Source organism: Rhineura floridana, chromosome 8 (genome assembly GCF_030035675.1).
Source record: "Rhineura floridana isolate rRhiFlo1 chromosome 8, rRhiFlo1.hap2, whole genome shotgun sequence".
NCBI classification, from domain to species: domain Eukaryota; kingdom Metazoa; phylum Chordata; class Lepidosauria; order Squamata; family Rhineuridae; genus Rhineura; species Rhineura floridana.
The window spans coordinates 14,788,477-14,815,251 of NC_084487.1; the positions used below are offsets into that span (position 1 = coordinate 14,788,477).

General features: G+C 43.8%; 1 protein-coding gene across 2 annotated transcripts in view; it reads left to right on the top strand.

Moving 5' to 3' along the window:
• The first annotated feature begins 319 nt into the window (after window positions 1-319).
• Window positions 320-26,775, top strand: part of PROSER2 (proline and serine rich 2) — a 51,280-nt gene continuing 24,824 nt past the window's right edge. Inside the window, exons 1-2 of one of the 2 annotated variants that reach the window (XM_061638346.1) lie at window positions 320-841; window positions 25,371-25,607. In XM_061638346.1, the coding sequence (XP_061494330.1) occupies window positions 551-841; window positions 25,371-25,607 (528 nt within the window). In that variant the 5' untranslated portion in view covers window positions 320-550. Of the gene's footprint in view, window positions 842-11,249; window positions 11,266-25,370; window positions 25,608-26,775 lie in introns of those variants that run through there. The other variant, XM_061638347.1, reaches the window with a different exon arrangement.

Sequence of the window (26,775 nt, forward strand, 5' to 3'; positions counted from 1 at the left end):
GTTGGTCCCAGGTTCAAATCCCCCCTCAGTCAGGAAGATTGCTGGGTGACCTGGGAAAGAAGCACTCAACAAAAATAATAGACCATATGGGGCATCTAGCACAACACTTTCCAATTGTTATAGCAGGCAGGAAAATCATTTAGTGGTGTAGTGGTTAACGTCTTGGACTACGACCTGGGAGACCAGGGTTCGCAATCCCCACACAGCTATGAATCATGCTCACTGGGTGACTTTGAGCCAGTCACTGCCTCTCAGCCTCAGAGGAAGGCAGTGGTAAAACCACCTCTGAACACCACTTACCACGAAAACCCTATTCATAGAGTCGCTATAAGTCGGGATCGCCTTGAAGGCAGTCCATTTCCATTTTCCATTTTCAAGCGGTCTATGGGGGGGGAGTTTGAGGAACCACTCTGAGCTAGATTTAACTTCATAAATCAAACAACTAACTAACTAAAATAACGAAAGGAAACAACATGTTATGAATTAAAGATGTAAATAAAAAAATGCAAGACCATTAACAATGCTTAAGAAAAATGAGTTTTTTTAAAAAATGGGTCGAGCGGGATTCGAACCGACGACACAGAGGCTTTCAGGCAGCTCCTCGGCGCGTCTGCGCCCGGAAGAGCCTTGGCGGCGAGGGCCGGCGGGGCGGGGTGAGTCACCGCGAGCGCCCGCCCGCCCGCATTATTGCCTCGCCTGTTTGCTGAGCGCACCTGTCCCCACCCACCCTGGCGACGCGACCTTCCCCTCGCCGAGCGCGCTAGCTCGCCCGCTCAGATCCCTTGAGCGACTCCCGCCGCCGCGTCCAGGCGGCTTCAGGACCGCGAACGCCTCGTCCCGGGTGAGTAAGAGTGCCCCAGCCGCTCTCCTTTGGGCATCCGCTCGCCGCCTGTAGAAGTCGGAGCCGAAGCCTAAGTGGATCGCGGCGTCCCGGGGTTTGGTCCTGGCTTGGCACCGCGCGCGCCGCTTTGGGGCTCCCCTAGCCAGCTAGCCGGCCACTTGCGTGCTTCTGAGCAGCCTCGCCGAATTCCGATGGGAAGCCGCGGGCCGCTGACTCTCGCTCCAGCCCCTCAGCTTGTTTCTTTCCTGGCGAGCGATCCGCGAGTGGCTTCAGCAGGACTACTCGCGGCGGCTGGGACGCGCTGGAAAGGCGTTCGCGCTCTAGCCAGTCCTCCTGTTGGGAATCCGGACGCCTCTGAAATGACGCGCGCCGGCTTAAGCGTCTTGCCTGGACGGTGGGTCGGGGCTACAGGAACGTGGAGCCTGGTCCGCAAGGCGGTTAGGCTGGAGGGCTGACGCTTGTAAAAACTAGTTTCTCTAAGCATCTTCGCTGGGTCCCTCTTGATTTTTTCTCTCCATCTCTATTCTTCCCCCAAACCTCTTCCTCTACCCCTTTCTTGGTTGTTTTAGGCTGCAAACTGGTCATCCAGCATCCGATCCAGCCTGCATTCTGTAGGGCAGCTTTTGTATGCCACAACCTTTTGGCCCCACTGTTTACAATTTGCTTTCCCAGTACTCTGGCTGTGTGTCTATATGTATAATTTGTCAACTGAGGATGAAGAAGGTACTAGTCCTCAAAAGCTTGTGTCGGGGATAAATCTGTTGGTCTTTAACATGCCACCCGACTACTTTAAAAAAGAAAAGCAAAGCAAAAGAGAACAAGCAAAGTCCACCTGGCATTTTAACTAGATGTTGATATAACAATTCTATTCCCTTCTGGATTAAATCCATTTGAATAGGCATTCTTAAGTAGTTTCAGGATGGTGCGCCAGGTGCTAGTGTTTCTGTATCTCTTGAGCTGGAGAAGTGCAATTTTACAGTCTTAATTCTATACATGTTTACTCAGAAGTAACCCTGAATTCAGTGCAGTTTACTCCCAAGTATGCCTATTCATACTTGCTTAGGAGTAAGCCCAGTGAATTTGGTGCTGTGTGGAGTTTATTTTTGATTAAATAACTTTAGGGTTAGGTCATCTTCTGTGCAGTTATGCCAGTTTGTAGGACCAAGCTTGCTTAATGCCCTGTGGCCAGGATCCAAAGAATTGCGCTGCTGTTCCTGTGTTCCCATGGATGCTTTGGATTTGCATTTCTTGAACAGCTGTTCTTTCCCCCTTCTCCACATAGCAACAAAACTCTTGACACTTAAGAGAAATCAGAAAAACTGTTTGTATTATGACCACAGAAATCCCACTGGATGCGCCCATCCAACACCTTTAGGTTTAGCCTGGAGCAGATGTTTTAGATCTTGGCCCAATAGCTGTCTCCCTTTCCTTTCTCTTCCTCTGTCGACCATTTAATTGTATGCTCCTTGGGGCAGGTACCTGCCATCTAAAGACCTTATAAAGCTGCATGCCCATTGATGATGCTGTATTAAATTGAACAATGCTCATGATGGTAACTTGAGTTTGTGGGTTGTAACCCAAAATTGTGTATCGTTGTGCAAGGCGTGAAAAGAGATGCTGTTGAACCAAGAATTTCCGCTTTATGCTTTCTGCCTATCTCTCTCCCTCCCGTCCCAAATCTATTCATTGCTGCAGGGGGCTGTTTCGTCAGGGAAGGATACTAGATTTTCATCCTCGTGCTCTGCTCTTAAAAACAATTATTTCTTTATACTCTGTTGATTTCACTTGTGGCTGGAACGTCAACCTTGAAACTCTACACATGGTAAATCTTCTTTGCTGGATGGAAGTGGTGTGTGGGAAAGAGTGGGTGGAGGCTATGTAATAATGACCCTACTGTACGTTCCAGTCTTGCTGTACAGATCAGCCTTTTGCCTCGTGTAACCTTTGTTGCAACTGGGAGCATCCTTACCACCTTTGGCGAGGTGCCATTTTTGGGGGCTTGTTGACACATTATAGTAAAAGGGCATATGAAACTTCAGGATATATATTATTCTGTTCTACCTCTGAAATACGCTAGTAGTTTGGCTTGGAATGTTGTAGTTCTCAGAGTGGTTCAAATACATTGTATCAGCAATCCTTATATATTCTTCTAAGGTAGGCCCAGTGCTAATGTTTTGCCAAGAGTTTCTAGATGATGAATTTGATTGTGTCAGTCATTTGTCTTGTGTTTTATCAATTTAGCACATCTTAATGGTTTTATTGTACAGCTCCATTATATTTTTGTGAGTTGGCAGTTTGTAAATATTCTTAAAAGTGAATAAAATAATACCCACATAATATGTGGGAGGTGCAGGTTGAGCAACTAACAGCTTGTCTTGAGGCCTGCTTACAAGTTACTGGCTGCAATGAGATTTGCTGTGAGGGTTACCCTGGCTACCAACTTACCTGTTATAGCTCAGTAGCCAAGTTTTGATTCCTAGCACCATCAGCTTAAAGGAGTTTAGGTGATAGGGCTGGGATATGTTTCTTCCCAAGACCGAGGACAGCTGCTGCCAGTCTCAGTAGAGATGTGAAGGCCCGGGGAAAAAAAGTTTTTTCTGAATCTTTCAGTTTTTAAAAAATAAAAAAATAAAAATTGTTGTCCATCCCCCCCGAATTTTTCCAGCTTTTTTCTGGGTCTTCACATCTCTAATTCTAAGTAGAAAACAGCTGTTGTTGTTATTAACTTGTTAGTTGCCTCACATCCAGCGGTCTCTAGGCTACTTACAACAGATTTTAAAACATACAATATAAAACAAATTTTAAAACATACAATATAAAAACTTAAAACCCAAACAAAAAAAACTAAGAACACAGCAAGAGTCAAAGGTCTGAGTTGAAAAGGAAGATCTTTGCCTGGTACCTAAAGGTGGATAGAGAAGGTGCCAGGCGTGCCTCCCTGGTGAGAGCATTCCACAGCCGGGGGGTCACCACTGAAAAGGCCCATTCTCATGTTGCCACCCTCTGAGCCTCCCGTGGGAGGGGGCACACAAGGAAGGACCTCTGATGAAGAACGCAGGGTCCAAGTTGGTGTAAAAGAGCTTCATGCACTTGTGCACATTTTGACTCATTTTCTTACATAGCCAATATCTACACTAGCTCTGTCTTGGGTTCACTTTGCAAACTACTGTTTTGTTTTTCATGTTGCTTCAAGATATCAAGCCAGAAGGCACAAGTAGATAAAAAGAGATTTACTGCTGAGCCTACAGGAGTTGGTGTAGTGCAGGTGTAAGGGAACCTTTGACCTGTGGGACAAAAACGGCCCTTCAGGGCCTCTTTTTTTGGCCCTCAGAACCCTCTCCAGGCCATGTCCTGCCCTGCGCTCCTCGAGTGCTTTTGCCTTGCTGGAATGTGCCCTTGAACTCTGACACTGTCTCTTGCTTGCCTGGGTGGGGATTTGTGTGTGGAAATCTCTGCCTTTTGCATGGCTGGAGTGTGGCCTGCTATACACAGACAAGAGTCGCATCTGTTGCTCTGCCCAATTTTGCTTCTGGCCATATCCACTTTTGGCTCTTGCCCCAACCGCCACTGGCATGTGCCCCCCAGCATGTTGCCCGTGAGGCAATGTGGCCCTCAGACTGGAAAAGTTTCCCCATCTTTTTGAGTTTCATGAAAACCCCATGAACAGAATGTAAATTCCCTTACCTAATGAAAAGTCCTGTGGAACACACCCAGCTTGCATGCTCTGTCACCAACCTGTTGGCCTAGTTAAAAAGGTGTCATCCTGTCCCCTTCATTCACCAAGGGTGGAACTGTTCCTTGTACATTCCAGAGCTAGTCTCTGTCATGCATTCCCAAATCTGCACTTGCAAGATTACTCAGAAGTAGTAGTGCTTGGAATCATCTGTTGTGGGCACTCAGTGATACATTTGGCAAAACAAGCCCTGGTTTGTGTTTTTCAGTCGCTGGTTTAATATTTAACTCTGTGAGGTTGTGTCTGCGCCTGCACTCGATACTTTAAGAGGATTTCAGGGACAAAGAAAGCAAAACTTTCAGCAGTCCTCTCCACTGGCGAACATTATCCTTGTTCACCTTCTGCGCATTTTATTTATTGCACTTTTCATGCTACAGGACAAATCCAGCCGTTCAGCCTTGTTTACCCTCTCTGCCCAACCCCTCTCTTGGAATTTCACAGACCAGGGCTTCAGAGAAAGATGCTTAACTCTTGGCAGCCCAGAAAGTTCTGGTGTTGAACTGTGTCGGAGCAGCAGCTGGAGACATCTGTTAACCTTTGTGAACCTGCGTTTCCAAATCCAGATTTGCTGAGATAATACAAAAGCAGGGAACCAATAGGAAAGATCTGCAGGCAGAGGGGGTACTTAACTCTGTGCCCTTCCAAGCCTCTCCTGCAAATCCCCCCAAAAAACCTGTCCCCCCCCAACCTGGTTTTTCCTTTTTCTTCTGGTCTCAGAGTCCAACTGAGCCAAAACAGTCTAAAAATGGGTGGAGGCCTTTACAGGGGGAAGTTGGCTGCAGGCCTTAAGCACCCCTCTCTTGTCCACTTATTCCTCCCTTCCCAAATGACCCCACATTAGTGTTATAAGGTTATGCTGAGGCTGGGCACCTTGCGACTCCATCATAACGTGTAGTTCGGCGCTTAGGAGACTGCCAAGAGGGAGTGTTTTCTGCTGTGGTAATGTTAGCAAGCCTCATGCCTGGGGTTGGAGAAGGACAGCTGTATGCATCGCTTTCTTGATTACTTCTGAGTCGAGACAGGAGTCCAGGGGCAACTGGGATTGCTTCAGGTGAGACAATGCAAAAGGGCTAGCACACAGATGGGAAACCTGTGGCCCTCCAGACGTTGCTGGACTGCAACTCCTATGGTCCTTGATAATTGGCTGTGCTGGCTGGAGCTGATGGGAGTTGTAGTCCAACAGTATCTGGCATGCATCATAAGCTCCCCTTTTTGGCATAGATATCATTTCATGCTGATGACAGTTTGCAGTTGAAAGGACTACCAACTTTTTGTTTCTGTTGTATAGGCTAATATCTGAGGGTAGGGGGTGATCTCTCTTAGTGCAGTTTAAAAAAAAATCCAAAAATTGCAATGCAATCCTACACGTCTGCTTACTCCCAGATAATAAAATAGTCAAAATGGTCTGTGTTCTCACATCATGGTAAACCATAGTTAACACTAATCCAGGGATTGCAAACCATTATGTCTGACCCTAGGGATTGTAACTTGTTTATCTCCGAACAGACCCCAATATGGAGCCTAGGTTTGTTCTTTGCTTATCAATCATTGTTCGTTTGAGTGAAACAAGCCACGAAGTCTGAGACTGGTTTGTTGCTCTCATTCAATTATGGGAGGAGCAAAGTAGGAGAAATCTGCACGTGAGAACTTGACACCTCCCTGCACCATCTCTCTCTCTCTCTCTCTCTCTCTCTCTCTCTCTCACTTTGGCAATTCAAAATTTTCTTTTATGGAAGTATTTTTAACTGACGTAATGGATGAAAAGGGTGAAGGTGCCATATTGATCCAAATGAGAAACAAACAGCTGAGCAGAGCCAGGAAAAGCCAAAGTTCCAAAAAAGTAGGCAGCCTTTTTTAAAAAAACAATCAAATCGAGGCTGACATCTAAGAATTATTTTTCAGCCCCACCAATAGAATTACAACATGGTTGAAGTGACAAATCACTTCTGCAGATAGGATTGCTGGCCATGGATTTCCTCAAGGCCTACTGCCTGACTAAGATTCTTGTGAAGCTTAAAAGCTTGCTACTCCACCAACACTGCTGTATTGGGGAAAAAAAAATCTCAATGGCTTCTCCCCCCCCTTTTTTTTTTAAAACAAAGGATGGCTTTTAACTATTTTAATCATTTCCCCTTTTAAAAACAGACATGGCTGTAATGTAGGGCACATGGCATTAAAGGTAGCCGTAGAAGAAGGTCGAATCAGTTTGTTTGCACAACTTATCTCGCTCAAGTACAGGTGTCTGTTGCTTACGGCATGGGCACACCCATGCAATGCTTGCTTCAGGATAGGGTTGCCAGGTTGCAATCAAGAGACTTCTGAACCTTTTTAAAAAAAATTGCCATTGAATTCAGAGTTGAGACACCTGTTGCTTCTTCCTGTTTCTGTCTTCTTCCCACCCCTCCGTCTCCTGGTCCTTTTTATATGCCTTTATCTCTCTTTTCTGCCTGCTGTAGTAAACAGGACTCCGCTGCACTGCATAGCAGGCGAGTAGGAAGACAGACGAAAGGATCACGGGTGGTGGTGGGGAACAGCAGGAAAACTCCTTGGCAGCCTTGCGTCCTAATTCGGTAGTAAGTCTAAAGACGCAAGGGGAATTGCTGAGGTGTGACCTGGGAAACTGATTGAAGGGTCAGATATGCTTGAAACATGTGTTGGTTCCATGCAGTTCCCATTCGCATGGGTTCCAGTCAGGGATGTGCTAGAATCCCACCCAGTTCGGATTTGATACCGAATTTTCCATAAATTTGCTTATTAATCATTGAAGATCAGGTTTTAATGTAGCAAATTTCAGCGGCTATTTTTGAAAATTAGGGTTGGTTTTTTAAACATCCACCTCTAAAGCATCAATTGTAAACATGATCGTTTATCTATTTCCTTTTAAAATATTTTTTTCAGAATATTGATATTTTAAAGGAAATATTGATATTTCCTTCAAAATATCGATATTAATATTGATATTTTTTCCAAGTGGGAAAAAACCCGGATCAATAAAAGCATCAGCTAGCAGATACAGAACAAACTCGAACTGAGGGCCAGCCTGTTAGGTCAATGGAATGCTTTCAAACTGGAACTACCTAACAGATCCCAACCCTAGTTCCAGTATTTGTATCCTGAGCCATATGGTTGATGGGACAAGCCCTAAACTTCAGTTCACTGCTTATATACCCAAATGATCACTGCCTTCTGCAGGAGAGGGCCTTCTTCAGAAACCATCTCATCAGGAAGTCTATTCTATATGAGGCAGGAGAGGAGAGTGCTCTTGTGCTCAGGTCCTGCTTTCAGGTTTCTGGTAGGCATCTGGTTGGCCACTGTGAGAACAGGATGCTGGATTAGATAGGCCACTGGCCTGATCCAAGGACCAATCTCTTCTTATAACTCCCTCCCATTAGACATCAGACAGGCGCTGTCTCTGTGGTCTTTTCAGGGTCTGTTGAAAACCTTCCTTATCCAACTTGCCTTTTTAAGCGGAGGAGGAGGAGATGATGATGGCGAAGATGAATGAATCATCATCGACATATGTCCCAAGGCAATCTATAAAATATAATCAAACAAAATGAATATTTATAGCACCTCTTGCACTTGAAATTGCATTTATGTATGTTTTTGTCATTGAACTGCTTCAGGACATTTTATGGGAAGCAGTACATAAAAACAAACAAACTGTGATACCACCCCTGGCTGAACAGGAGCATAGGAAGCTGTGTTACACCATGTCAAACCGTTGGTCCATCTAGCTCAATATTGTCAACACAGACTGGCAGGGGCTCTCCAAGGTTTCAGACGGGGTTCTCTTCCAGCCCCATCTGGAGATGCTGGGAATTGAACCTAGGGCCTTTTTCAGACAAAGCAGATGCCCTACCACTGAACCTCAGCCGTTCCCTTGAATAGTTTGCATGGGTGTCTTCTGCGGTCTTGTCCCCTCCCAGTGACACCTTGCATATTCCAGTGTCTAGGCTGGTATGCAGGCAGCTGATGTGTCCTGATGCTGTCACCAAATTGTCGCCATTGAAAGAGAATGAATATTTTAAAACACAATCTCTTTTAAGCAGGCATGCCTAGTAAACGTCAATTTTTGAAACAGCTTGCTTCGGTGCTTTATCTCTTACACACATAAAAATGCAAGCATCATGCTGTGCACTTCAGAATACCATAGAATGCTTCCTCCACCTGCACGCTGCTTGCACCGCCCAGCTCAGCAAGCAGGCAAGATGGTGGTGGTATCTGCCTTGGCGAACGAGCATGCAGCCTGCGTGTGGTGGCGACTGTGCAGTGGCAGCAGCTTGGGCGGGAGGGTGGACAGGAGGCCTACGTGGTGGCGGACTGTCTCCAGGGGAGCCAGCGCTATTGGGCAGCACCACTGTTTATTCAGACACATCCCTGTGTTCAAGAGAAAATGTTATAAAGAGAGGATGTTCAACAGGTGAGTTAAACCAGAGGCCTCACTTTGCTTAGCCAACTGAGGTTTCATAGAAAAAAGATTAAATTGGGGCAGGGAACTATTTGAAGCCTGAGGACTGTATTGCCTTCAATGCAAGTTTCCGGGGGCCACATGCCAGTGGTGAGAATGAGGTAAAAGTGAGCAGAGCAACAAATGCGCATTTTACCTTTGTACAGTAGGCTAATTTGTTATATCCTCCTACCAGGAAAACAAGAAATCCTAGAATCCTAGAATTGGAAGGGTCCTATAAGGGCATCAAGTCCAACCCCCTTCTCAATGCAGGAATCCAGCTTAAAGCATACGCAACAGGTGGCTGTCCAGCTGCCTCTTGAATGCCTCCAGTGTTGGAGAGCCCACCATCTACCAAGGTCATTGGTGCCATTGTTGTACTGCTCTAACAGTTAGGAAGTTTTTCTTGATGTTCACTTGAAATCTGGCTTCCTGCAACTTGAGCCCATTATTCCATGTCCTGCACTCTGGGATGATCAAGAAGAGATCCTGGCCCTCCTCTGTGTGACAACCTTTCAAGTACTTGAAGAGTGTAATCATATATCTCCTCAGCCTTCTTTTCTCAAGACTAAACACGCCCAATTCTTTCAGTGTCTCCTCATAGGGCTTTGTTTCCAGTCCCCTGATCATCCTTGTTGCCCTCCTCTGAACCTGTTCCAGTTTGTTTGCATCCTTCTTAAAGTGCGGTGACCAGAACTGGATGCAGTACTCAAGATGAGGGCTAACCAGTGCTGAATAGAAGGGAACTAATACTTCATGCGATTTGGAAACTATATTTCTGTTAATGCAGCCTAAAATAGCATTTGCCTGTATTGCAGCCACATTGCACTGTTGGCTCATATTCAGCTTGTGATCAACAACAATTCCAAGATCCTTCTCGCATGTAGTATTGTAATATATAACTGTACATTTGGTATCTTTTTCCTAGGAGTAGAACTTTGGACTTATCCCTGTTGAATGTTATTCTGTTGTTTCAAGCCCAATGCTCCAGACTATCAAGGTCACATTGAATTTTGTTTCTGTACTCCAGGGTATTGGCTTTCCCTCTCAATTTTTTATTGTCTGCAAATGTGATAAGCTATCCCTGCACCTCCTTATCCAAGTCATTAATAAAAATGTTGAAGAGCACTGGACCCAGAACCAAGCCCTGCGGTACCCACTCATTACCTCCCCTCAGTTTGACAAGGAACCATTGATAAGCACTTTCTGAGTACAATTCTGTAGCCACCTGTGGATCCACCTGATAGTTGCTCCATCCAGCCCACATTTGGCGAGCTTCCTAATCAGGGTATCATGAGGCACGCTCTGTCAAAAGCTTTGCTGAAATGGAGATATGTTATGTCCACAGCATTCCCACAGTCTACCAAGGAGGTTACCCGAAGCACTCAAAGTTCAGGAACACATTCCAGCTAGGAGAGGGGGGTGCAAAGCAGGGCTAGTGAGGGGTGTTGCCTGCAGAGAGTTCCGAGGGCCAGACAGAGAGGGCATTTGGCCCCTGGGCATGAGATTCGTTATCAATTTGTTTAAAATGGTATCTAATCAAGTTATGGTTCCTGCTATCGGAAAACCATTTGCTTCTGGAGTGGGGAACCTGTGACCCTCCAGATGTTGCTGGACTACAACTCCAATCGTTGTCAACCATTGGCCAAGCTGGCTGGGATTAATGGTAGTTGAAGTCCCACAGCATCTGGAGGGTCACAGGTTCCCCATCTTTGGTTTATATGAACATAGGTCTTGTGAATTCAACAGGAATACTTGTTCCTGCTGTGCTATTACTAAAAGGTTAGAAATCAGAATCTAGCAAGGCTCTTCTCGGTAGTAGCCACCACCACCCGGTTGTGGAATGCTTTTCCCAAGGCGACTCCCTGGCACAAGCAGCACATGAATACTTTTTTATTCCCCATCCTTTAAAAAAAAAACACATGTTAACATTTTCGTCTCTCCCTTTTACTGTGATTTTTAGGATGTGTTTTTAGTTCCACAAGGATGATTTTGTGGCTCTCTTTAATTATACGATTGTGGCTAAAATTGTGTGCATTGCTGCTCTGATGAAGTTGTTCTTGTTTTATAGGATATTTGTGCCACAGTCTGCTTGTTTTATTGGATCTGCGACTTTAGTTTTCCTTTCAATTGTTCATTGCCCCGAGAACCCTGTTTCTGGGGTGACAGTAATAAAACATCTGTGAAACGGCCGCTCTTCAAAGAAATGGAGAGGCAAGGCAGGTGCTTAGAGTCACACAGGTATCTCATGGCTTCTTGCTATTGTTAAGCTGAGTTAAGACCAGGGACTTCCTAGAAGTCTAAAGTCTATTAAAGGTTAGATCTTGGCCAAGCATTATTTCTCCTGTAAAGGTTAAAGTAGGTAACATTATAGTTAACTGTGTTATGGGAAGTAGGGTGGAGACTGGCATCTGCATTTCCACCTGTTCTTCATCCCTGCAACACCATAAAAAAAGACCTCCTTTTGGGGTGTGATTTCAGACACTAACTACAAAAATTCACTGGACTTCAAGGTGAACACACATTAATCTTCCTTGGCACATGTCCAGCTGAGAAAAATCAATGTAAACAGATGTTTTAAAATCACATGGAATTTTCTGATGGCATTTAAAATCCCAAGATGATAGGCCAAGAAGAACCCAGTTTAATTAGTTGGCAGTGGAATGAGGGTTTGAAATCAAATTGCAGATAATGTAGAAACAATTAAATGGGGGATTTGTTCAGCACAAATGGAGCATAGCTGCCAACTCTGGAAAACCTAAATGGGGGAAATATAGGTCCTATCTGCTTACCAGACCATAGATTTGAGCAATCAAAACACATTATCTTAAATGGCAAAGGAGTCGGGAGTGTGCGGTGGAGGTCTCACAAAATTTCCTGGTGCCCTAACAAAGATCTTGAAAAGTTTGCCTTGAATTGCTAATAACTTTTTTTTGCAAGCGCCAGAGTGGATGTGAAATAGAGCCAGAGAAATGCTGTAATGGAACATGATATTTTTAGAAGGAAGGAAGAGTTGCTTTAAAATGTACCGTTTTCTGCTTGTGAGTTTATGCCTTTGTTGGAAGCCTTACCTGGAAAAACTGCCCTCGGGCATTGGGCAACTCCTTGTTCGGGCTTTTAAAAAACTCCTTCCCAGCCCACAGGATATTAGGCCAGGATTGGGCAGCCACAAGGAGCCATCCCATTGGTCCTTGTCCCTATAAATACACCGGACTTGCCCCTGGAAAATGTGTGCTACAACTCTGTTGCACAAGCATTGCTTGTCCAACTCTACTGCCTGTCACTTTGGATTTCTGGATTTCTCCAGCACTCTTATTATTATTGTTACCTTTATTTATACCCCGCCCTTTTTCCAAACTGGAACTCAAGGCAGCTTCCAGATAAAAATAAGTACATATCATTAAGAACCTATAAAAATATAAAACAAACTTTGCTTTCCCATCATTACCTGCTAGCCCTTGCTGACTGGCTGCCTGTGCCTGCCTGGATCGCTCTGCTCCTCAGAATCTTGGAATTAACCTCCTGCTTGATTTGTGTTCCCGCATGGGCTGCTTAGAGCTTGGCTCATGAGCCTGTTGTTATGTGCCTCCAAGTCGACTGCGACTTATGGCGACCCAATGAATCGGCAACCTCCAAGAGCATCTGTCATGAACCACCCTGTTCAGATCTTGTAAGTTCAGGTCTGTGGCTTCCTTCATGGAATCAAGCCATCGCTTGTTTGGCCTTCCTCTTTTTCTACTCCCTTCTGGTTTTCCCAGCATTATTTTCTAGTGAATTGTGTCTTCTCATGATGTGTCCAAAGTATGATAACCTCAGTTTCATCATTTTAGCTTCTAGTGATAGTTCTCTTATTTTACTAGTAAGTGCTGCCATTCTGAGTGATGCTCGGGCTATGGTGAATGCCACAGCTACACATAACATTACTTTGTGTGTGTTGCTCTGTGTGAGTTTTGCTGTCTCACTCTTGGTGCTTTCTTAAGAGGCAGGCTGGCCACGTAACCTGCTTCACAGAGAATTGTATGAAGGGTTGTCAGGAGTCAGCCCTCTGTTTGAAGGTAGCCTGTATTTGAAGGGCTTTCTGGTCCAAGTCCAATTTAAAAGACAAAGAACCTTAAGCAGGGAAGCCTTGAAGCTACTCATCAAAAGTGAACAGTGTCTAGACAGCAGACTGAGCAGGCACATAAGTTACCTTGTCATAGTCTTCCACCACTGTAGTGGTACAGTGTATTGTATTTCTATTTAAAATTTTACCAATGATTTCTACATTTGCTTCTATACATATTAATGAGCATATACATATTTTATGTAAATCTGTGTCTCTTCTGGGGTTTTTTTTTCTTTTGGCAATGCATATTAAAAGTCCTTCCAGTCTTGGAGAATGTGATGGGACACAGGGAGGAGAAGCATCATCTTGGTTTTAATGGCCAAAGCAAGGTTGTGAGTTATTTTGGATTGACCAAAGCACTGTGTTTCCAATAGAACCTTCAAGGAGGGCTGGAGGTACTGGATTATCCTCAGTTTATCACAACTGTGTCTGACCATTGAGGTTAAATTCAACTTCCATGACTAATAGTAACTGATGGAGCTGTTAACCATAGAAATAGAATTTTAGAGTTGAAAGAGACCTCTGAGGCCATATAGTCCAACCCCGTTGGAATCTTGCTACTACAGGCTCTGACAGAAGTTCATTCTACCTCTGCTTAAATACCTCCAAAAAAGCAGCGTTTCTTGCCCCCGCCCTGACAGTCCATTCTGTTGTCAAATCACTCTCACTGTTAGGCTAAACCTTAGGAGAAGCTTCCTAAATCTGCATCCCTGCAATTTCCACGCACTGGATCTAGCCTTGTGTGCTACTCTGTCTTCTGTGTGTCAGTCAGCATTTCAGATATTTGAAAGTCTTCTCCCTCCTTTTTTTTTTAAACAAAGAGAAACAAATCAAAACTAGGGGCATTCGTCATATCTTGCAAGAGTAAATCCCAAAAACGACTTACATATTGCGTGTTTAACAGCTTAAGAATAAGACAACCATAAACTAGTTGCTGGGAATCAAAAGTGTGCTCTGCCTGTGGGCTTCCTATAAGCATGTGGTTGGTCACTGGGAGAACAGGATGTTGGACTCTGTGCGTCTGTGGCCTGATCCAGCAGGGCTCTGTCGGCCCCTTGGGGCTTATGCAAATTGTAGTCTAGAACAGCCTTTCTCAATCTTTGGGTCTCCAGATGTTGCTGGACTACAACTCCCATCAGCGCAGGAGCATGAATAATGGCCAGGAATTATGGGAACTGTATTCCAGCAACATCTGGGGACCCAAAGGTTGGGAAAGGCTGGTTCTAGAACACCTGGAGGGCAACTGGTTGGTGATGACTGTCCTAGGAAATGTACCCCGTTGAGTAGCCTTGCCCAGAGTTCTCCCCCCCCCACTTTAATGCAAAGTTGAAGGAGTTAAGCTTTGTTCCTGAAATAATTTCTGCTAGGAAGAACAGAGAATTACTGGGGGTGGTGTAGCTTGGGGCTAAGAAGCAGGGTGAACACACTAGGTGCTAAATTGATGTTTCCTTGTTATTTTCTGCCCCAAACTTTGGCCTTTGAACGACTCAATGAGAGGTGGCCATCAGTTTGTTTCAACCCAAAGGCTGTATTGGCAGCTCCTCCCAGAGCCTAAGGGCCTGAATGAGTTTGTGATTCCTATGTTGTGAGCATACTATGCATGTCACTGGCATGAGTCTGGTGGATGTTAAGCTAGGGCTGTTGTCCTGTGACTATGTGGTTTCCTTGTTTTTGGAATAATTAACCCCAAATGTACACGCCAGTGAGTTAGTTCTCAAAGCACAAAATACACGGGGTCTTTACTTGTTGCTTGAGCAATTGGCACTCAAGTCATTATGACTGGCAGGAACAACCAAACAACTGCAGAAGTTAAGAATGAGGGCTCCTCCAGACTGGGATTTTTTTGCAGGTATATTCTGCACAACGTAAGAATAGTGCATTAGCAGTGGATTTTTACTGGGCCATCCATACATCAGTCTGCTTTATTAGCTCTTCCGCCATTATTCCCCAGTGTTACTGCATTATTGCTGCATGGGAGGACACTCTTGCTCTATAGTGTAACAAAAGGGAGACAAGAAACCTGGAACACTTGTGATGCAAGAAGTTACAGGATTTCAGCAGGAAGTTGAAGTTGCTTTCAGCAGGACATGCACGGATTGGGAAATGAAGCAGTATATCTGCCCTGAAATTTTTGAAGGCACAAATTGTACTGAAAGTGGGATTGCGTATAACTGCTGCAGTACAATTGTGAGATAACCACATCATGAATGCACAATAAAACAGATGTCTGGAGGGGCCCTAAGTACTTAGGACCCATGAGGCAAATAACTACAGGCTTGGCTAATGAGTTCCCATCCTTGCCAGCAGAGCACTCATAAATGGGAAAAATACTAGAAGTAGTTGGCATTCACAGACTGTTTTAGAGAGATTAAAACTGTTGCATGTTATGAGAGAACTAGAAAAGGTCCTCAGATGCAATGACATATCACTGAACACTAAAGTCAGGATCATTCATGCCATGGTATTCCCAATCTCTATGTATGGATGTGAAAGTTGGACTGTGAAAAAAGTGGATAAGAGAAAAATCAACTCATTTGAAATGTGGTGTTGGAGGAGAGCTTTGCAGATGGACCGCGAAGAAGACAAATTTATTTATTTATTTATTTAAAATATTTCTATCCCGCCCTTCTACCCTATAATAGGGCACTCTGGGCGGCTTACAATAAAATCGAGCACGTACATAATAAAATTGTACACAATAAAAATCACAAAAACATTAAAATAAATTAAAATACATAAAATAATATATGTATATATATATATAATTGGGTGTTAGAACAAATTAAACCACAAGTATCACTAGAAGCTAAAATGATGGAACTGAGGTTATACTTTGGACACATAATAAGAAGACCTGATTCACTAGAAAGGGCAATAATGCTGAGAAAAACAGAAGGGAGTAGAAGAAGAGGAAGACCAAACCAGAGATGGATTGATTCCATAAAGGATGCCTGAACCTGAACTTACAAGATATGAACTGGGTGGTTTATAACAGATGCTGTTGGAGGTGGCTGATTCATAGGGTCACCATAAGTCGAAACTGACTTGAAGGCACATAACAACAACAACATATTATGTTCTGGATAATCTCTAAAACAACTTTGTAGGGTAGGCTGGTATTCTTGCAAGAGGGGCTGTGAGACAGCCTTTGGGTAGCATAATACTAAGCCATCCCACAAGTTCATGGCACAAGTAAGATTGCAATACCTGGAATACTGCTCAGTGTCTTATTTTATTCCACCCTTCCCCAGCATGGTGTGCTTGGGATGTTTGGGCTGCAAACCCCATCAGCCTCAGCCAGGAACTGCAGTAGGTGTGCTCAGGCTGGGTCGCAGCACCTGAACAAGCCCTCCTTCCTAGTGATGGGCATTTCCCTGTACAAAAAAAAGTTTTGGTCAATGGACTGTCAAATCGTCAATTGTTTTTAAATCACTTTTCTTGGAACCACCACAAAAGGGATACTTAAGCTGTCAGCTGGTTTGATGCTTTTGCTCATTACAGCCAACAAACAGTTAACCATCACTGTGTAGCCTTTGGGGGGGCCCACATTGGAGGCCCAGCCCCAATCTCTCAGTCTAACCTACCTCCCAAATGGAGAGGGGAGAACCAGTTACACCACCTTGAGCTCCCTGGAGGAAGGGTGGGATATCAGTGTAGTAAATAAATAAATTAGGGATACACCAGGGCACCTCTCTGAATTAAATCTCGTACATTTAATTTTTTTCACTTTCATGTTGATGTGATGTGGCCTTAGGCATCCTCAGCGTAACATTCCTTAACTATAGCTGTGTATATGGCTTGTTTTCTCAGGGTGCTTATTTCAGCACTGAGGTATGCCTGGCAATCCAGAAAGACAAGAAATCAGAACATATTGAATTTAGCCATCTTAACTAGTGCTATGAGCACTGCCGGGACTGCAGTCTGATTCCTGGGTACACACACACTTTACAGTAAACCCCATAGAACTTGATAGGCATTGCTTGTGAATAGTCATGCATAGGTTTGGATTGCAAAGGTGGAACTTAGATTTTAGAACATTGCAGGCAAAAGATTGAATAGGCTAGTTGATTAGGCATATAGACTGTGGCGCGATGCAAAAAGCACCGTCTAAAGGCAGGGCTAGGGATCCTGTGGCTCTCCAGATACAGTATTGTCTTTTTTAAAATTTAACGTTATTTATTCATCACCTTCCTCACACGTCTCAAGGCGATGCACCAAATGCAATGAAAACAGCCCCAACCCCCCAACCCCAGTTTAAAGCAATTCAAAAAATAGCAGCGGATCAAAACCAATGCCAAGTAAACACCCATGGTAGAGCTATTCATCCAGCTGGGAAGGGTTGTCAGGGCGAAAATGTCTTCAGTAGTTTCCAGAAAGTGCAGATAGTGGGCACTCACTGTTATCTCAACAGAAATGCTGTTCCACAGAACAGGGGCAGCCACGCTAAAAGCCGTGCTCTGAGTTACTGTGGAGAAGGACTTTATAGTCCCACCATCCCTGACCATTGGCCATGCTAGCTGGGACTGATGGGAGTTGGAATCCAACAATGAGGGCCACCCCTGTCTGAAAGTGCATCCCTGCGACAGGAACCCGCTGATTTAACAATCATTCCCTCTCACTGTTGGATCCTAGAAACTAGTTCTGTGAGGAGGGGTGTTTGGGATCTCTTTAACAGAATTTTCTGCACCCCTACCAGACTTTAATTACAACATTCTTTGGGATAAGCTGCAGCAGCTATTGTTCCTGTAGACTGGCCCCCAAGAAGCAATCTTGGTCACGTCAAGGACAAAATGGCTGCCCTATATCTTGTTCCAAGTAACACAACATAAAAAGAGTCTTGCTGGATTAGGGCAAAGGCCTGGCTGGTTTCCTACAGTTCTAAAACATTCATTTTTGCTGACAGATGACAATGTTTAATTTTTGCATAGTCCTGTCTGTTTAATTTCTTTTTAAAGACTCCCCTTCCCCCCAAAATCTAAAATCTATTTTAAAACTGTACTGAGTGAAATTTGTTTCACTGGAGCCAGTATTGTTTATCTTAAATCTTTGGATGTATTCCCACTTTAAAAAATCAGTCCCTTAGCTATTAAAGCAAGCTCTTAAATGCAAAGGCATTTTTTAAAAATGAGGGGGTGTGTGTATGTGTACTTTCATTAAGTACAATGGTTAGCTGACCACCTTCCACCCACATGTACATGTCTGTGGTTTTTTTTTTTTACTTCAACATTCAGTATTGTCCTTGGATCATCTTAAAATAGGCAAGGGAATAATTGCTGATTCAGCAAAGCTCTTAATCCTGGCTTCCTGGATTTTAATAGTTTCTCTTATGAGTTTTAATCGTTTCTCTTATGAGAGGTTGCATCTTGGCCAGATCAAAATGCCATTTTCAGTTTATTTTGTTTCCTTAGATTGCCAGCTCCTTCAGGACAGAGGGTGGCATTCAGCACTAGGCCTACTCAGAGTAGACTCATTGAAGTTAATGGGCATGGCTAACATAGGTCAATTATACAACCACAAGAGTGGCTGTATACTATAGCCAGCATGGATTTTTTTGTATTCCGCAACGTTAAACTGAAAATATTCCCCCTCATGCCATTCTGATGCTTCCCAGAAACTCATTACAAAACAAAACCTTACAAAACTTATAGTCCTGAACTCAGAAAAACTTGCTTAACAACCCTCTCAATTTTCACGGCAATACACAAAACAGAGAGAATCAAGAGTTCAAAGTGTAAAAAGAGAGAGAAAAACCAGACCCCTTTTGGACTTTTTTCTGTCAGAGTTCTCATATTTGTTGAAATTAATTAAAAACCAGTCATGTTCACAGAGTACCTGTAATCCTATTATTGACCTTGCCCTATACTCTGACCTTCATCTTTTGCAGTTTAAAAAATGCCTGACTGATTTTTAATTAATTTAAGGAATTTAGCATTGGAGTTAATGATAACCCTGGGCATGCTCAGTAAGAACCAACTGTCAGTGTTCTAAAAGCAGACTCACATCTGCTTGGCTAGGCTAATTGGGGCCACACACACACCAGACCTTTATTTCACTTTAGACAGTCATCTAAGAATCTGGGAAGTGTAGTTTGTGAAGGGTTTTGAGAGGAGACTCCTATTCCCTGACAGAGCTCCAGTGGCCAGAGTGGTTTAACAGTCAGCCCCTCTTCTGGGGATTGTAGCTCTGTGAGGTGTATAGGGAATCTCCTAGCAACTCTCAGTGAAAGACCAACTGTGAAAGACCAACCCAAATTGTGTTTGCATTTTGACAAATTTGTAGGGCAGTACAATATCTCAGAGAGGAGGTCAGGTCTCCTTCTCCCCTGGTGCATTCATGATAGCTGCCCAGTTTCCCTGCTTTTTAAAGTTTGATAGAAACATCTGTTTGCTGTAGGTACATTCTAAAACCACAAGGTTTTTTGCCTATTAGTGAATTAATTTCAATGGTAGGACTTAGTTGAATACATCCCAGGATAATGAACTTTTAGAAAAACTTTCAGTTGTCCTGAGCGCATGGGATAGACCAGGATATAAAATAAACATTTGAATGGACCTGGACAATCATATTTATTTATTGTTACATTAATATCCCACTTAAGGACATAAGAAGAGCCTGCTGGATCAGGCCAATAGCCCATCCAGCATCCTGTTCTCACAGTGGCCAGCCAGTTGCCCATGGGAAGCCCGCAAGCAGGACCTGAGTGCAAGAGCATTCTCGCCTCCTGCGGAGTCCAGCAACTGATATTTGGAAACATACTGCCTCCACCTATCGAGGCAGAGCATAGCCATGGCTAGTAGCCATTGATAACCTTTTCCTCCAAGGAGCTCAATGTGGCACACATTGTCCCCCCCTCCATTTTATAATTACAACAACCCTATAAGGTAGATTAGATTGAGAGCAATGGCTGGCCCAAGGTCCCTCAATGAGGTTCGTGGCTGAGTGGAATTCAAACCCTGGGCTCCTAGGTCCTAGTCCAACACTCCAACCACTGCTACACCACTCTGGCTCTGATAGCTCATAATGGTTATGGTCAGGCCTCGAGGGTTGCCATCTGGAAGGCCCATCCCAAACTGGACTTGAAATTAAATGCATCTTTGCATTTAACTTGCTTGTTGAAAAATGCAAATAGCACCAGCTGGCGAGACTGATAATTAGCAGGATCAGGGCAGGCATGGAGGGGATTTAACCCTTTCTTCCCATGCCATGATCCTAAATCATTTCCCTGTAGGTGCTATTTGCATTGGGAGGAAATCCCCATTGATGCCAAGGGGAGATCCTCCCCTACCCCCACGTACAAGCAAGTAGCGGAAAGTGGGGAACAGGGGAAGAAAATGAGAGCGAGGAAGGGATAGCATCCAGGGTGGTACAAGAGGCCAGGGGCCCCTCAATCTGACAGCTCTCCTGAGTATCTAGTTTGGTCCAGGGAAGAACATACGTGTGCGTGTGTGTGAGTGGGGGCATACTGCTACCAGCACATAGCTCCAGTGCTTTAAAGTTTGCACTTGCTGCCCATATGATACCGGAGCAGGTTCACGGTTTTTGTATTAATTTGCAAGGCCCATAGCAACATGGGCCCAGGATGTCTTAAGGACCACATGATCCCTTATATCCTGGCCCGATCACTGAGATCTTTAGGCGAATCTTTGTTGGTGTGCCCCCATGGCTCAGACGCATGGCTCGTAACTCCTGAAAGATGCGCATTCAGCGTTGTATGCCCAAGCCTGCAGAACTCCCTTCCAGCTGTGATCGGACAAGCACCCTCCTTGCTCAACTTTCTTCTTCCAGCAGGCATTGTGAAGTAGTGTTTGGGTTTCGGTTTGGTTTTTATGATAATGTTTTATTCTCTGTGTGGTTTCATTGCGTTTTATGTACACCGCATAGAAACGGTAATGATTAAGCGCTGTCTAAATGTCTTAAATAAATAAGTAATGGTACTGAATTTGCACCTAAATGGGGCTGCAAGTATTTATTATATATTAAATTTATATCTCGCCCTTCCTCCCAGGAGTGGCATAGGCTAACCCCCCCCCCCCAAAAAAAACCTGGTACCACAGAGTGGCATAGTGGAGTGAAGGTGGCTGAGTTGTGAGCAAAACCTGTGGCTCGGTTAGTGTGGGGCAAAGTGGCCTAGATATTTCCTCTGCAAACCGAACAGCAGAATCCCTGTCTTCCTTCAATCAGCCCCTTCCTGGCAGCGTACACAGAGACTTCTAATACCTCCTTAATAGCTCCGTGGCTACCCACTGCTTAAACTCTGTTGTGAATAACTTTAATTTTTAATGTGACTGAAGGTCGAAAGGAGAGTTTCCTGCCAGCCTGCTGTTCCATCTCAGAGGGATGCTCTTTAATATGAGCCGCAGTTGGTTCCCAAGGCAATTCTGTCGGCATCCAATGGAGGGGGAAAGATCGTAGGAGGGTTGTGGGCTTCACCCTCCCACACCTTGTGAGGCTTCTCTACTCACCGTTTTTAAAGAACAAATGTAGGGAAGGGTCTAAGAAGCAGGTGGAGTTGCACATTGGCATAATGTGTGAATGTTCAGACCCAGGTCTGAAGCCGATGGGAAGGGCGCTGGGGAGCAGTGGAAGAGATCCTGCCCCATCTGTGGGGAGCTGCATAGAAACCTTTGGGGAGGCTGCTTTGGGTGCTGATGCAGTAAGAACTCCCAAGGTGAAGCCAGAATGTCTGTGTAAGGCGGTTCCTTCCCCCATGTACAAACAAAAAAGAACCCTGGGTCTGTGCTTCTTTGTTTTATTCAAAGCATGATACCCCACTGTCAGCTAGAAGCCCAGAAGAGCTTACAAATCAATAAAAATTACACAGCCCCTGCTTTTAGGTTTACAATCCAAATAGACATGACGCAAAAGGAAGGTGGGATGGGGAGGGAAGAGGAAAACAAGCAATCCCAGGCACCAGATATTAGGACATTTGAAGGCATTTTCTCCAAACTCCCATGATGGATTAGCTGCCCTTCAGCATGCCATACAGTACACGTTTTCTTCACCATGTGTTTTTGTCCCTGCTTCACAGTGGTTGTGTGAAATCAGCCTTGAGGCTGATACGATGTGTGAGCTTTGCGCATACCATGGACTGCGAAAAAGACAAATAATTGGATGTTAGAATAAATTAAACCAGAACTATCACTAGAAGCTAAAATGATGAAACTGAGGTTATCATACTTTGGACACATAATGAGAAGACATGATTCACTAGAAAAGAACATAATGCTGGGAAAAACAGAAGGTAGTAGAAAAAGAGGAAGGCCAGACAAGAGATGGATTGATTCCATAAAGGAAGCCACAGACTTGAACTTACAAGATCTGAACAGGGTGGTTCATGACAGATGCTCTTGGAGATTGCTGATTCATAGGGTCGCCATAAGTGATGCGCAGAGAGCATATCACCCCTGTGCTTTATCGACTCCACTGGCTCCCAATTTGTTTCCGGGCCCAATTCAAAGTGCTGGTTCTGATCTTTAAAGCCCTAAACGGCCTTGGACCAATGTACCTGAAGGACCGCTTACCCCCATATATACCTGCCCGGGATTTAAGATCATCTGCCTTTGGTCTCCTCTGCTTGCCTGGAGTGAAAGATGTTAGACTGACAGGCATGCAGGAGAGAGCTTTTTCACCGGTGGCCCCCAAGCTTTGGAACACCCTACCCCAAGAAGTTCGCTCTGCTCCCTTCCTGTTAGTTTTCTGGAGACTTCTGAAAACGATCTTCTTCCGGAGAGCCTTTGGGAGGGACTGAAGGTAGAGCCTGACACTGATTCTATGCCTTCTACATTAAATTTTACGTTTGTAGTCCCTTTAGCACCAATCCCTATATATATGTATTTATGTGTGTGTGTGTATATGGAATTTGCTCCCACAAGATGCAGTAATGGCCACCAGCTTGGATGGCTTTAAAAGAAGATTAGACAAATTCATGGAGGACAGGGCTATCAATGGCTACTAGCCGTGATGGCTGTGCTCTGCCACCCTAGTCAGAGGCAGCATGCTTCTGAAAACCAGTTGCCGGAAGCCTCAGGAGGGGAGAGTGTTCTTGCACTCGGGTCCTGCTTGTGGGCTTCCCCCAGGCACCTGGTTGGCCACTGTGAGAACAGGATGCTGGACTAGATGGGCCACTGGCCTGATCCAGCAGGCTCTTCTTATGTTCTTATGTTCTTATTTTAGGTATTTTAATTTATTTTAATGTTTATGTGATTGTACTGTTTACAATTTTATTATGTACATGTTTGATTTTATTTTTGTAAGCCGCCCTGAGTGCCCTATTATAGGGTAGAAGGGCGGGATAGAAATATTTTAAAATAATAAATAAATAATTGTCGACTTGAAGGCACATAACAACAACAAATCGTTTATTAGGGTTTTATTCCCTCCCCATCTCCTCTACTCTCTTTGTCCTGATGCCCTTTTCTTTTTCTTTACATACATTTTCGTTCCTGATGTTTGACATGGTATGCACATTTTACATGAGCCTGTAACTTATTATGTATATATATGAAAGGTTCCAATCCTGCCTTTGAACACCACCAACTAGAGTGGCTAGCAACATTCAAACCACACAATAAAATACAACACAGCAATAATTAACTACAGAGGCAGAAGCACAAGAGAAAACTCTAAAAGTCAACTAAGGGTGCGTCCAGGTGGAAGCTTAATTTGCAAATGCATCCGGAATTTCATTTGCAATTGTATAGTTGAGGTATTGCAAATAGGTCATTGGCAAGAGATGTTGTTGTTTGCTTGTCAGATTTCTCCCCAGAATGGGTAAATCTGAATTAAATGGGGAGGGAAGAAATGTGAAAAGCCCTTGCGCCCATCCCAAGCACCCATCTCACAATAAGCACCTGTCTGGAAGCACCTTAGCAGGCCTGGGAAATCAAAACCAGCAGCTGAAGAGAGTTAGGGCCTGCCAAAAAAAGGAAGCTTTTGTACAGTGGCAAAAGGGGGTGAAGTGGGTCTTCTGTAGACTGACTTTCAAACTTCTGCATCCCAAACCCAACAACTCTGATGTTGGTGGCACATGGAGAAGAATAGCATCTGCAGAAGATTTGGAGGCCTAACTGCCTGTTGTGTTAAATGAATAGTGCAGTGGTTCCCAACCTTTATGAGCACGGGACCCCCTTTATAAGCTGAAAAAAATTCATGACTCCTTCCCCCCAGGGAGGCAGGCTGGCTGCCAGGAAGGAAAGGGGAAAGCAGCCTTTCTTTGCAGGCTTGCTTCTTTTTGCTTCACAAAAAGCCCTCTCCTCTCATTCTAAGTAAGGGCGCTGTCAGTAGCGGCAGTGCAAGGAGACGGGAATCAGTGATAGTAATCCCCTCTTCTTCCTGGTAGCTCCACCCTCAGCCTCCTTTGGCATCTGCTATGTATTTTATAGGCAGATGCCTGCCCTTAGTGCGCCTGAAAGACGCTCTGGTGCTTCAGCAAAAGGCCTCCCTTCTCGTTTGGAGCAAGGGGGAGGTGTCATCTGCAGCGGCAGTGGAAAGCAGACAGTGTCGAGGGAGTGAAGACTTCTTTAAAAAATAATAATAAATCATTCATTTATTTACTGTCATGGCCCTCTCTGGATTACTTCGTGGCCCCCCTGAGGGTCCCAGCCCCCAGGTTGGGAACCACTGGAATATTGTGTAGCTTCATCTGCTTTTCTAAAATGTAAGGCCACATCCACTGTAAGCACAATGATGCCTCTTTAACAGTCATGGCTTCCCCCAAAGAATCCTGGGAACTGTTTTTTGTTAAGAGTGCTGAGGGTTGTTAGGAGACACCACTTCCCTTGACAGCGACAAGTCTCAGAGCTCCCTGGGAAGAGGAAAAGATTGTTAATGCGTGAGAATCTAAGGAGTGTGTCTATGTATGTGTATAGAGAGAGAGAAAGAGAGAGATTTGAAATCAGAGGTTAAAATCAGTGCCGTTTTGAAAGGTTCAGTCTGCCATCTTGATTCAAAACAGCATCCAACTATATCCATACATAGACAAACACTTGCTCCTTGATCTCAAGAACCATCATGCAAACTTTGATTACGATATCTTAAGAGGTGTCCAAACTCATAGAGAACAGACAAAGAGACAAACAACTTTCCAAAATACATAGTAGATCAGTTGGATAGACTCCTAGTAGAGTCCCAGAGTCACCTATTGAAATTGTTCATGATCTCATTTCAACGTTGTAGCTGCTGGATATCCCGCTTTGAAATCCAGTAACTTTCTTTTTCTTTCTCAATCCTGAATCCTGTACAGAAATGCTCAAGAGACTTTCCATGTGATCATTTGGCATCACTCCACACCGTGCGGCAAGAATACTCCCTTTCGAAGGAGCACACTTTCCCCCTTCTGGGTGGGATGCCGAGGAACATGATGTCGGACTTCTCGGGAACGGTGTGCGAAACTGCTCCCGAGTGTCAGTTTGGTAGCTTTGGAAAAAAACATCACCTGGAGAGTGGGAGGAGTCGCCCAAGGCGAAGAAGTTCAACTTTGGTAAGTGGCCTGCTTCCGACCCCCCCCCCCCCAGTGTTGGCTACTGGTCTTGTTGGTGAGCTGCTCAAGCCCTACTACTCCATAGGTTTTTTTTCGGGGGGGTTATTTTTTGTTTTAAAATTATTTAATAAACCAACAATAATAAAACTTAATAAAACAATGTAATACAATCCTGGAACATAAGAAGATTTCTGATAACACAGGCCAAAGGCCTATCCCATCATCCTGTTCTCTGTATGACTCTGCTTACCAGTTGCTGGAAACCACAGGAGGGAAGAGGTGCTCTTTTTTTTTTTTACAATAATTTTTATTCAAATTTTCATAAAACATACAAAACAAAATCATAAAACATTCAAAGACAAAAAACAAAACAAAACAAAAATGATTAAACAAAAAAATAAAATGTTGACTTCCCATTTGTCGCAGATCAAATCAGTTATAGGTCTACAATATATAACAATCCTGTCTCTTAAATTATATTATAAAATCACTTTCCTCCAGTAGTTATCTTAATTAATCATCAAATCTCATAAACATTACTTTATTCTTTCCACAAAAAGTCAAAGAGAGGTTTCAATTCTTTAAGAAATATATCTATCAATTTTTCTCCAAATAAACATGTCGATTAATCCATCTCAATAATAATAATAATCTTATTGTCATAACCATAGTCCAAATAAACATATCGATTAATCCATCTCATCAAAATCTGTTAGGTCCAATAATTTCAATAGCCATTATTCCATTATCCATATTAATTCCATCTTCCATCTTCAATAGTCCTGTTAAGTCCAGTAATTTCAGTGTCCAATCTTCCATTATCAGTATTCCATAATAATCTTGCTGTCATAGCCATAGTCATATAATAAGAGTCTGATGGGAATTTCCTCTATCGCAAATATTTTCTTGCCATCAATTCTGAATAAGTTGCTGAAATATTGTTGTAAAGTCATATCTCTGTTCTTCTTTTTTACAAAATGCACTGGCTCATCTCTTGAGAGTTTTTCCATTGTCACATGGCTGCAGTTAATTCCATAGATTTTCTCTATATCAAGCTCCATCATGTCATTCCAGTCCAGAAGATTATCCAAGCCATTGATAACTTTATCTCTAATATCTTCATTCATTTCTTCAGAGATAACATTAAATTCCAAACAGTAGATTTTAT